At 38.9% G+C, this 13,097-nt stretch overlaps 1 protein-coding gene across 2 annotated transcripts in view; it reads right to left on the minus strand.

Annotated features, from left to right (window-relative positions):
• Positions 1-13,097, minus strand: part of VAV3 (vav guanine nucleotide exchange factor 3) — a 144,280-nt gene that overhangs the window by 84,387 nt on the left and 46,796 nt on the right. For both annotated transcript variants that reach the window (XM_063407648.1, XM_063407647.1), the window contains exons 3-8: positions 9,366-9,424; positions 8,585-8,650; positions 6,233-6,341; positions 3,549-3,641; positions 3,383-3,451; positions 34-137 (exon numbers count right to left, since the gene is read on the minus strand). In XM_063407648.1, the coding sequence (XP_063263718.1) occupies positions 34-137; positions 3,383-3,451; positions 3,549-3,641; positions 6,233-6,341; positions 8,585-8,650; positions 9,366-9,424 (500 nt within the window). The remainder of the gene's footprint in view (positions 1-33; positions 138-3,382; positions 3,452-3,548; positions 3,642-6,232; positions 6,342-8,584; positions 8,651-9,365; positions 9,425-13,097) is intronic.

Below are 13,097 nucleotides of genomic sequence, written 5' to 3' on the forward strand. Positions count from 1 at the left end.
TTAGCACAATTAGTAAGAGTATTTAAATCTTACCTTTCCTTGTAGTTAATAAAAATTTGATATAGGTTCTGATCATTTTTGTTAACAATGGAATCATTGATGTCCTGTGTAAGATTCCTGTGAATTTTCACCAAATCCTTAAAAACAGTAATGGGGAGGGGTGAAGCTTTGAAAAACAGAATGGCTTAACGCTTTGAATATAAAAATAAATTATTTTATGTTAGACCCATTAATTTCAATAAATGAGAAACCAGATCATTTGAGAGTAGAATCTAATTTCAATGTTTGGCACATCTTCCGTATAGCACAACAAGAAAAACTCAACTCCAAGAACTACCTAGTGGAGACTAATTTATTCTAGCTTGGAACGTGCACTGTTAATTCACCTTTATTTTATAATGATAATTTTAAAATTAAGCAAGTCAAGTAAATGCATTAGTGAAAAGTTGAAGTAATGATTCATGTCCCTGAGCTGTGAAAAATTAGTTCTGTACATTACATTGGTCAATTAGTGATGTCCTAATGCTAAATTAGCTGCAATCATAATGAGTTTCCCAATACAGCACAGAACTAATGTCTGAGAAAAAGAAAAGAATATTGTAGAAAGATTTGCTCTTTGATTACTATTGCAACTCTCCTTGCTTATAGACTATCATATATAAACTATAGGAGATTGCATCAGCCTTAACACTCCATGGACACCGTCAGAGGATTCACAAGAAATTAAGTCAAAACAGGTTTTGGACATTCTGAAATCAAATTTGAAATTTGAAATTTGTAAGTAGTATACAGCTCACTGGAATGAAAAAGAGAGGACTGTTTAAAAGAGCAAATCATTTAAGAGAATTTAATGCAAGAAATTATGTACTACAAAAATAACATTCAATATTGAGTCGTGAACTAAGTTGAGACATTTCACTTCACACTGATGAAAACTAACAGTACATAAGGCCAATCATCACTGATGAGGGTACAAAATCTTGAAACGGATCAAATTTACTTGCTAGCAACTGTATGGCCTCATCCTCAGAATCTGAAGTGGCAGTACACAAACATTATTACACAAATGCTTCCCAATTAATGTATTTGGAACAGGAGCACTTTTTCTAAGGAGCACAGAGGGACACAGCTAAGCAAAACTTGAAATATAGCTCAATGCTAAGGGGACAATGGATCTTTTGGGGTTTCTATCTCTAACTCAAATCAAGTTTTCAACTGAACTGATGTTAACATCATTTGAAGTTAATGAATGTTCCAACACTTCAGTATCTGTTACATGTACTTGCATCTCTCTTTCTCTCTGTATGTCCATATATACAATTCACAGGCATGCACATATAAGTGCATTTATATATGGGTGCAGACCCATAGATGTACATGCAAATGCATATATACATAATACAGACAGACATATACAGACACAAATATAGAGCCATACATTCACTTTAAAGAACAGATCTTAGCAATATGAGTGCCAATGCAAAGCACTCTCTTTAGACCATGAATTTGGGGTAATTGGTTTGGAGCTTTTTTCTTCAAAATGAAGTATTTTAATATCACCACTTGATCCAGCAAGCATCTTTTAGAGTCTATTTAAGGAATATAACATCACCCTAAGGAAACAATCCTTCACCACAACCCCTTAACAGAAGAAAATCCGTTCTGTTCTGAGAACACAGCACTTGCTCTTCACATCTCCCTGTGCTGCAGAGCTGTGTGTAACAGCTATTTTTAGTTTAAAACAAGCTTCCACTGCCCTCCAGCCTTCCTGCTGAGGAACTGCCACACAGACAAGGCCTGAGCAGACAAAGCATTTGCAAATATTTTTGGCTTAGACAAGTCCTGTATTTCCTTTAAGGTTATTGGATGCCTAAGAAGCGCTCCTGGAGTTGGAAATAAGCAGCATCTTCTAACAGGAGAATACTGAATGCTGACAACAAAAAAGCAAAATAAAACAACCCAAACACAAGCTTCCTATGTGTCTCCCTAGTCTAAAATAAACAGGTTTTGTTCTTTCTGAACCAATATGATCCCATGCAATCCTTTAACTAGCAGTGAGCGGGCTGGCCTCCCTGTCAGTGCTTACAGCATCCAAGCCCTTTCTGTACCCTTCTGCAGTTGTTTCCATTGACTGGAATTAGGCCTTTCAGCAAAAATAAGTCAGTATGCCTGGGCACACAGAGCCTTAGGAAAGAGGTTTACAGTAACTGAGGCAGGGCACATCATGGCTTTTTTTGCAATGAGTAAGAAATACTAATGCAGGATAGAACACAATTTTGTTTTCAGTAGCAAAGGGATCTCTGCGGGGAGCTGATGTAATTCAAGAAGACAAGGTAGTTACTGATATCTGAGACAGTGTTTTGGACTAATATTCAAGGTGGAGGACATGACAGCAATTAAGACGCAGAATGAAAACTTCACTGAGGGAAAAGTATGCCAAGGGATAAGGTATCATCCATAAAGTAAGTGTCAAAATGATGCTGGAACAGTAACCAAAATGTTTTTACAGACAGGCCAGGTTCTCACAGAATAAAATAAAATCCTTAACACCTCCTCCTACAACCTGAGAGCCTGTTGGACATGCCAGAGATGGCCAAACCAGAGGTGATCTCACAAGCAATAATAGCTTGATATGGCCCATGGGCCACACTCTGGGGACCCTTTCTTTACAAAGGCCTCATAAAAGAGCATTGCTTTCATTTGTCAGTGTTGAGAGAGGCTTCAGATCATTTCTGATGTCTTCCTTTAAAGTTAGACAGAGTAAAGACATGCTGAACACTTATCAACTAAAAATATATGTAAATTGTCATACTATTTTGATTAAGCCAAAAATAAATGACACAAAGTAGCAATCATAGGAACCAGTTTTGTCTCAGTCAAATAGGAGATTTCCTAGATAGTTCACAGAGGATTTCCTTATCCTTTCCAGCACCAGATTCTGAATACAAAACTATGAGTTATGTTCACCTTCAAGTGTGTTCAATGATGTAAGAGCCAGGGCAGCTACAAGGATATGCAGAGCATCTACAGATAATCAGTATACAGTGATAGGTAACTAAGCAGTCACAACTTTGTACCATCACTAAAATATCAGCATTTATTAGAAGATAATCCATTGCTAGAAATTATTCACTTTTAAGGATCAAAAATACTCCAGTTTATAACAATTCACTATCTCACATGCTAGTACTATTTATCTTACCCCATTCCCTCAAGAAGAAAAAAAAATTTATAGCACACATCTTTTTTAATCAACTAATATCCACATAAACACACTATGCATTGTATTTCAAATAATCATTGTGTGCAGTAACACAAAACATGAATGTATCACAATCAGCTATGAGCCTCATATCTGTTCATTAAATATGAAATTACTCACAGGAATGTTGATGAAAACAGTATCAAACTCTGATGCTGACAGAAACCTTTTCAATGGCACCATGAAAAACTGAAAGAAAAAAAATTATATATACATTGGCTACTGTAATTCTATCTTCTAGACTGCAATAAAAATGCACGTTACAAGTCTGTGAGCAGCGTCTTACTTTCTCGATCGATTCCAGAGTTTCAGTGTACTTCTCTTCAGTTTGCTTTATTTCAGCAAGACAACAGCTTCTTATGTCATTTTCAGGACATTTCTGCAATTACAATGGAGTCAGGTTTAAGTCATTAACAGGCACCTAATGGATAACAAATGGTTTTATTTGTTTAGAATTACACAATTAGGATAACTGCTTCCTGAAATTCTCTGAGTACTGCAGCCTCCAAAGATGACAGCAATAACCAAGAATATTTTAATGTTCAATTAGCTGATGACTTCAGTAAAATCAAAATCAAAGTAATATTATGAAAAGTTAATGTTTAGACATAAAACACTGAAGCATCAGCATGTAGTTTGGAAGCTGAAATACAAGGTCACATTTCATTTACATCCAGACTGAGAAATCTTATTTAAAATACTCAGCAGTAAATAATTCCATTAAACTTAATGGGGCTAAATCATGTAAGCGACTTTGTATTGCCATAAATATTGGATTCAGTCTAATCCTTGTACTTATTTACAGTTTTTCCCCTTTTATTTCTCAAGAGGAGCTTTCTCTTCAGACACAACAGGAGTATGTCCTCAGATCAGGAAGTGCAGTGACCTCAAAGTTCAGCTCTGGCACACGTATGTGTGTGTCTCTAACAAGACCCTGGGATCTTTCCATGTAAACCACCAGACTCACAGGCCATGGCAGTAATTATCAGTAATTACATGACTCTATAAAAATAGTTTACAAGCACTCTTACCCAAGAGAGGATTTACAGCATTACAGCTTCAATAAAATCTGATTTCAAATAAACAAGTAAATAAGATGAATATGAAACTGTTCATGTCAAGCAAGGCACAGAAGATCTGGCAATATTAGAGGTCAGCATGGAGGTTTGGCACAGTAACTGGAGAGGCTCTTGCAGTTAGAAGCAGTAACTAATCCAAAATGTTTTCTCCAACAACACTAAGCAGTCTCTTAATAAGCAACAGAACTACAATCTCCGTTCTGATGCATGTTTACCAATTTGCAACACCCTTCAGCATATCCCTGGTTGTATCTTACTCATTTTCATCCAGTGTAGAGAATTCCTATGCTGCACATAGACCAGATGACAAGACATTGTTCAAATACAGGCAGAGCCAGGAGTAGAAATTTAGCACTTTAGTTCTTTCCATTCAGAAAAAACACTTTTAGCTTTTGAACAAAAGACTTTTCTCTTCTAGGAAGAGCAGAATTTCTAGACTGACATTTTAACATTTAGCTCCTGGTATGTTCAAGAGCTGGACTCCTTCCACTCCCTCTCTGCTGCCAGTCTGCCAAGCACAGCGCAGAGTAAGCCACACTTACACTGTCCACACAGCTTGGCCACCCTAGGGTGGGAAAGGTATTCCCACCACCTCAACTACACACCAAGCTGCAAATCACACTGCGACATAAAGCCTGGTCACTGCTTTGGCTCATCTCCTTTACCCTTCTCTCTTTGTCTCTATGTGACTCCACAACCAGCTCCTACAAGTGGAACACAGCTTCTCATTTACCAGCTGTGATTTCAGAAACTAATCTTGAAAACCCAATTTGTGCAGTTCTTCAGTTTGCCACTATAAACGTTGAGGTTTCATCTTTATCAGATGCAGACAAAAGTAAGCATTTTGCAAAAATACAGTCTTAGCAGAAGAATTGTGCTTTGTGAGCATCATCATGGTCACCCTCATCTGAAATGTATCATTTATTCTCCAATTTTTTTGTATGGGGAAGGAGACACTGTCACAGTTAACTGTAGTTTATCTCTATAAAGAGTTAGAATTTGACATTATTTAGACTTTCAGCATTTTTAACCTTTAGCTCAATACTGCCCAAAATGTTTGCAGTATTTGCCCAGTTACAGAAGTTGCTGTACTCAATAGTTTATATCCATCTGCAAAATTTGGGCATTTGTCGTTCATCAATACTCATATGAGTAATGCAAACAAATCCTGGCATTCCAGTTAGAAGCATTCACTTCATTTTTATGCTCACCTAACCAAAAGAGATCACTAACACAAACACTTTTGGCAGAATTTGACATATCAGTTTTTCTATCCATACCACAAACATCTACAATTTGAGTGCAATAAACAAAGGGAAAGAGGGAATAAGTAAATGTGTGATACCAGTACAGGTAAGAAAAGCTGCCTCTGAAGTTCAGCTGCTCCTTGAGAAAACTTAATGGAACAGTTTACTTTGCAACATATTGACAACCTAATGATCAACAAAACCTACATGGTCGAATAAACAGGAAATTCACTAGTTTGAAACAATTCTCAGTTGTCCTTGTTAGCCTAGTTGTCCAAACTATGGCTGAAATAATATTATATGCAATCGTTTCACAAAATTATAACAATTTTGGAGGTAGGACACTTTCAAGCACGCAATTCAATTAACTGCTCTTAAAATAGCTGGCAAATTTTACTACTCAAAACTATCTAAGTAATTACTGCATCTCATTAAAATCCCATTTTTTAAAGCTTACTACAGTTAATGTTTTCCCCTTTACCCAAACAGCCTGCAAAGTCTCACATAGGAGATAATGCTCTGCACATGACAACTCCGGATGCAGCTGAGCAGGAGTGTCACTGAAACTATCTATCAAGACATCATTTCAACTTTCAAAAATTAACTGCCATTGTTCCAAAGTGGCTAGGAACTGGAAAACATACAGGTTGCTGTGCTGCTTCATCTTTCATTAGGTCTTCATATACTTCCCCACCTTCATCTTCTCCATAGACACAATCATACAACTCCTCATCTTCCTCAACACCAGTTTCGCTGAAAAGACAAGACAAGAAACAAACTGTGCAGCACAGACAAAGTACCAGCTCTGCAAGGGACTACTCACTGGAGAAGTTTCTATAGTAAATAAACAGATATTAATTAACAGAATAGCTAATGAAAATAACTCATTAAGGGAAATTAACTCCATTAATTTTCTTTTCTCAATTCATTTAAAATACGTTTTATAATATCAACACAATACTGAAGATTACATGAATTTAGAACCAGATGGGAACTAAACCAGACAGCAAAAGCAACACCCCAACAGTTTTGTCACAAGCTACAGTCCAGCTGCCCTCTTCCTCTTGACCCTTTTCCCACCACATCCAGTGAAGAGGAGCTGCCTCTCCTTACTGCCTGGCAGCCCACTACACTGGGATACAGTGGCACACTGTTATACGTGCTCTTCCTGCCTGAAGAAAGGATATCCAGGGAGAAACACACCAGACTGCAGAGCCAGCACTCAGGCACTGGACCTCCACATCATAAACCACAGTCTGGATCATCCCATGCAACCTTCAGCTACACAAAAATGAGAAAAGGAACCAATCAAACTGAAAAATCAGACAGTTCAATGAAACCAAGTATGCACAAGTGATGCCCTCCAATTACCCAGACCACAGAAATAAAGCACAAAAGCCAATCAATGCTCAACTCTCCCCTCAGCTAATTCAGCTTCATTACAGTCAGCCCTGGTAGAGTGTTACCCACGTTGTGCTAGGACTGTATCAAGCCCAATATCTTTCACTCCTATTTCTTAGGGTATGACTACAAAAGAACTCCAATGGAGTCACAGTAACAGTATAGAAACTCCATTAGATATGCTGACAATTTTGAGTTTTTTCCTGTTGGAAGACAACACTGAAACCTTCAGAGTAAAAACCAACAAGTGAGTCCAGCATTTCACTTCCCACCAGCAGGGATGGTGTGCTAGCACCTCACATTAAACACTGGCAGCTGTCACATGCAGCAGACACTCATTCTACCACCTCTGCTCCAGGGAAAAAAAGCTGGCAAAAAGGCAGAGTAAGGATAGAAACATTTAACTACGACAGCTCTTTCTGACAAAAAGACTTAAATTAATTTTAAATTCTTTAGACACCATTTAAACTCAGGGACAATTAAATTAGTTTCAAATAAACTTACTAATAATCAAGCAAAACTAAAAAATGTGGGCCATTTGCACCATTCATTGGCATATTTGTTTCTTATTCTTTAATTGCTTCCTCCACAATTGAAACCCCATACAACTACTAAATTTCCATTAATAATAGTCATAATTTGTTGCACAAGAAGAGTTACAAATCAATTTCTTTGGTATGATTTGTTAGCTTCTTTTTTAGTGAAAGACTGTCTCTCAATGCTGAATTTACATACCCATTTAAGAACTGGTGGAAATACTGTTTTCAAGGAGCTCTAATGCCACCACATCTAAGAGATAAGGACATCACCTCTTGCCCACTCGGGTCTCAGAGGAGACTGCACCTCTGCTCTGCTACACGGAGTGAAAAGCAATTATCCATGAGACAGTCAGTGTGCTGCAGAGATGAGGACAAGCTTTGCAGGGAAAGCCGTAAATTGAACAATGCCAATCATGGTGAGGCTGCCCTTCTACATAGGCACCGAAGAAACAAATTCCTGGTGTGAACAGCAGTTTCTTTCCCACGCTGCAGCACGTGACATGCAATGAGTGCTGGTGAACCCAGCCTTGAACAGTGAGCCCTGACCCAGCTCTTATCCATCATGGATCGTGGATCTTTAGAGATTCCAGCCATAGCACACAAGAGTATCCTGACAATCTGCAAACACTTACCCAGAAGAGGTAAATGCACTCACATTAAGAACGTCACTGACTTTAGGGAAAAGATCCACTTGAATTGTGATCCCAACATGCATTTTCATTGCAAGTTCAAGACAATTTCCTTGAATCCCTTACAAGTGATATTACAATCTTCTAAAAGTGTTCTCATTGTACTGACAGGTAATTTAACAATTCATTCTTTATTTACCTTGTTATCAGCACCCTCTATGAAACATGCTGCTTTATATACACAAATGTATCCCAATAATTCAAAGAAGTTTTCATAATTAATTCTTCCTGGTCAGCCTGATGACTAATAAAATATTTACAAATTAAATAAATATCCCATTCTCATTAAAACTATATGTTCAACAACACAATGCAAACAAGAGATGCAACTGAAAGACAAAATCTGTAACATATATTTACAACGTACTCTATTAAATCAGGAAGACCTTTGTAGATATCTTCATCATCAATACTTTCTTCTGTAGGGAAAGGCCTATAGAAAGAAAAATAGCATTGATTACAGACACCACTAGCCTAGTCATATAGTGTATTTCTGTTTGGCTTCCAAAATTTTCACACAGATTATTGAATGCTAATGTGCTTATATGTTCCCCCCTTTCTCTGATGAGCAGTACATGTGTATTTATACTTCACTATGTGGATTGACAATATAATAAAAACCCTACTGGAGACAGTTGTTAATCACCACTAATACACATGATCAACATTTTTCAACTGGAAAAAAATCATCAAAACTTTCAGGTTTGGTCTGGTTGGGAGGGTTTTTGGTTTCTTTTGAAAACAAGAATTTCACAAACTTGGCCAATGTTTCTGATTTTTAGAAGCAAGAAAGAAGGGAAATCCCATTTTGTCTTTACATAAATCAGCACTGCATCAGCTTGGCTTCCAATTCCTGTGTCATGATGATGACACAAGTTCTGCAATACCAGCTGTGCCCCGTTCACCTCCCGTTTCAGCACGAGCAGTACACATAACTCAGGCCCTGCAGTGAGTGTACCAGCGGTAGCAGATACCTTTTGTAACTCCTCAGAGGTCCAGAGCCTTGCTTAGCTGCCCACCTGGCACTCTGGCTTACAGCTAGAGAAGTTCTTAGTGGGGCACACAGCCTATACTGCCTCTAACAACTTTTCCAAGGAGCATCACAGCAAGAGGCATTACTTCCACCATTCCCTATGGCAATAACATACCTTATTCCTGTGCCTAGTGCAATAGGAGTGCGGGAAAGCTTGGAAAGTGTTTCTATCACCTGCAGAAGAAGGAAACAGACTAGGATTAGTTGTAGAACAGAAGCAATAAACCCTTTTGTTCTCTATTGTTTCATTACCAGCAGCACTACTTCAAAACAAATTATATAAAGAGAGACAAAATCTGGCGGTCCCGAGCAGCCAGCTGGGTCTGGGTGCATTGTAAGTTCAGTCCTGCGGACTGCTGGAGACGCTGGTGTTTCTCAGGTGAGCGCAGCGAGCAGGGGCTGCGCTCTGGCGCTCGGCGGGCGGCAGAGGGAGCCAGAGGCCGGGCCAGCGGCGCCGGCCGGAGCCGAGCCCAGCCCGCAGCCACCGCCCGCAGCCACCGCTGCACAGAGCAGCCCCGAACCCCTCCTCACCTCCGGAACACGGCAGCAGCCTGCGAGACCTCATCCTAGAAAAACACCTCCCGAGCCCGCTGAGGTCACACAAAGCGAAGGGCAGCATTGGGAAGGGCAGAACACACACACACGGCCACATACATGGAGTTGTTTTGCGGGCAATTGAATTAATGCAAGACAGACTTGGACTCTGCCTGCCAAGTCCTCTCTGTCATAACCATTTACTCGTACTCAGATATGCAAATCTTATTTGCTAGAGAGAGAAAATGACCCAAAATGACACCCTGCCTGAATTTCCGTACTTCCACTGACAAGGTTTCCCCCGAACTCCTCAGAGGCTTCAGCCTGTATCTTTTCAAATCACAATCCATATTAAGATGAAAAGAAATCTCCAAAGGTTCTTTATCAGCAGTATCAAAATTCAGTACAACAAATCTACACTTCACAGGTATTTGGGAATAATCTCTACAACTCCAGTTGTTTATTTTTGAAGTTCTAATTACAAGACTACCATGACCATAAAAGAGAGTTAAAAGTGCATCTCACAAAGGAAGGAAAATTACATGTCTACACAGGAGAATGACAAAGTAAAAACCATAGAGAAATATCACAAACTACAGCTTAAACTGAAGTTACACAGCCTCCATAGTGAATCATATTTCATAGGCAGATGAGCAAAATTAAGAATTAATGTTAGATTAATTCAGTGAAAGTAATATTTGGAGTTCATTTACGCGGCTGTGAAAATTAATGCCACAAAAATATCTTGCTTTGCCTTACAGCAAAGAGTAATAAAAACAAATAAATATGCTATTAACATAATCAAAGATGGAGGCACATATTTCCCCTCTGAACAGAAGAAACGCAGTATGGTCTGGAATGAACTTTGGAAATTGTGAATAAAAGTTGATTGAATAAATGACAAAACTAATTAAAAACTATTTCATATTAATCAAGAAGTCAAAAGGGAAAAAGGACTCCTTTAACAAGTCTTACTGTTGCAGGGCAGTTCTGGTTTCCGTAGCAGACCAGAACCTGCCCCTGCACACCTGCAAGAATCCCAGCACAGGGCTGCAAGGAGCGCTGAGCCACACCAGACAAGGCGCTGTGGCAAAATGATCTGTCCTGACAATGGGTGGGCACTGACTGGCAAAATCACAGGAGGCTGAATGGTTCTCAAAACAAAGAGAGGCAAGTCTGGTGAACTGAATATCCCTTACTTGTTTCGACATGATATTTCCCAGCGTACAAAAAATCTTTTGCAAACTATTCCACCCACGCAGACCCTTTTCCTTAGAGAGATTCTCACTTATCTAGCATAATCAAACCCAGCAGACATATGGCTTACTCTTCACAGCTAATTACAGTTGCTTCAAGATAACATTAAAAAAAAAAAGCTGTAGACATAAAATTACAAATTTTAGGTAGGTAAGTAGTAAGTGTTAGTCCCAAAGTGTGCTGCCAAGTTACACTTTAGAGCTATCAATATGAATAGGAACAAAAGCAAGATTTGTAAGTAAGAGGAACAGAAAAACTTTTTCAGGAACTGATGTGAAAACTTGGAGGGGGCAGGCACAGAGGCCCAAAATGACACCCACACACACTGGGGAAGCCAGAGAAACATTTACCAGAAAATGTGCAGAGAAAACAACAGAGAAAGGAACTGTGTGACTAGAGACAAAAGAAGACAACAAGAATCTTCCCTGCTCTTAGAACAGAAACCAGTAAGCATTCCAGTCTCTACTAACAATTAGAACACAAATTCAGCTTCCACAGGACAAAAGACAATGCTTACCCATTGAACCACTCCTACTAAACCACAGCTTAAAACAGCACTGTCAAGATACAAACCATGTCTACTGAGGAGCATTTTTCTTACAGTTGTGGTTTCCCTAAAGAATTCTGAGATAATGTTGAGAATACTTACACCAGTAATCACACATGGAATTACCACTTCTGGTCAACACACTACACCAATATCATAAACGTATATACAAATTTGCTCCAACAAAAGGTGGGGCAAAGCAAGATTCTCCTTGCACTTGAAATTTCAGTTCTTTGGTTCTGAGCCACTGCAGAAACAACTAAGAGGTCCAAATTTCAAATTTCATGGGGATTCTGAGAGTTATATACAGATAAACAGAACTTCAACAGTCATTCAGCAAAACAAAGTTAATTGCAGCAAAATATCTGATTTTCAATAAGACAAAAGAAAGACTGAGGAGTTTTTCAGAACAGTGCTAGTTTGAAGCCGTATACAGTTGATATGAGGGAACCTATAATATTGTGCAATTCTGAACTCCAAAATTACCATGTACTATACACATTAAAGTTCCTAACATTCAATTTAGCCCTTTGCATGTGCTTTTTTTGCTTTGCTCTCTTCCTTTCAGCAGAGCTCTAATACCTTTTATGCATTCAACCCTAAATGATCACCCAACTCTATTCCAAAGCAAGGACTCTGACAGATACTCCTGTACTTTGAATGAGGCTTAACTGGATCTCAGTTTAAGTGCAAAAGTAGCACTCCTTGCTCGTACAAAGTTCAGAACAACTGGGATTCCATGCCTGGTGCTGCTCTGCAACAAACAAATGTACAAAGGGCTGCAGAGCTTTGCACACACACCACCACCAGGAACAGTCAGCAAGAAACAGGTACTGAGTAAATATTCCTAATTGACATTCTGGCCAGCTACAACACCCAAAAAAGAAACATTTATACTCCAAAACATCCCACAAGGACTACATTCCTTCACACTGTAAGTTCAATAAATCTATGATTCGCCTGCAGGCAACCTGACACTGGGAGATATTAGCAAGAGACTTCCAGGCATAAAAGGAAGCCTTATTGCACCCACCCCAGTACAGCTCCTTTGCACTGCCTAACACGAGACAGAGGTTAAGCAGGCCTTCAGAAGTCACATCAAAGTCACACTTCAAGAAGATATGAACATCCAAGTTTGTTTTTCAGTACAGAGCCAGTTTATGCAAAATATGACACGAAATTCAAACCTACAGTGCTGGAAGAGGAAGCACACCTCAGCTCACACCCTGGTGAGTGGCTCTGCTCCTCATTCATGTTTCAGGCACTGCTGGCAAGAGTAATGGTTTCACACTGTACATTAACTATTTACTTCATCAGGAACTCAGATTTTTTTGGGTTTTGGCTTGGTATTTATTATGGCTTGACTTACAGTTATAGGTTAGACTCTCCAGTTTATATAAGAACTTTCATATGCCTTGCCAAAACATTATTTTGTAAGTTCCTGCAGCCGTACTCTTCAGTTAATCACATCAGATACTCCTGTGCCTGCTTACAGCAGCAGTACACTAG

Source organism: Prinia subflava, chromosome 10 (genome assembly GCF_021018805.1).
Source record: "Prinia subflava isolate CZ2003 ecotype Zambia chromosome 10, Cam_Psub_1.2, whole genome shotgun sequence".
Classification (NCBI taxonomy): Eukaryota; Metazoa; Chordata; class Aves; order Passeriformes; family Cisticolidae; genus Prinia; species Prinia subflava.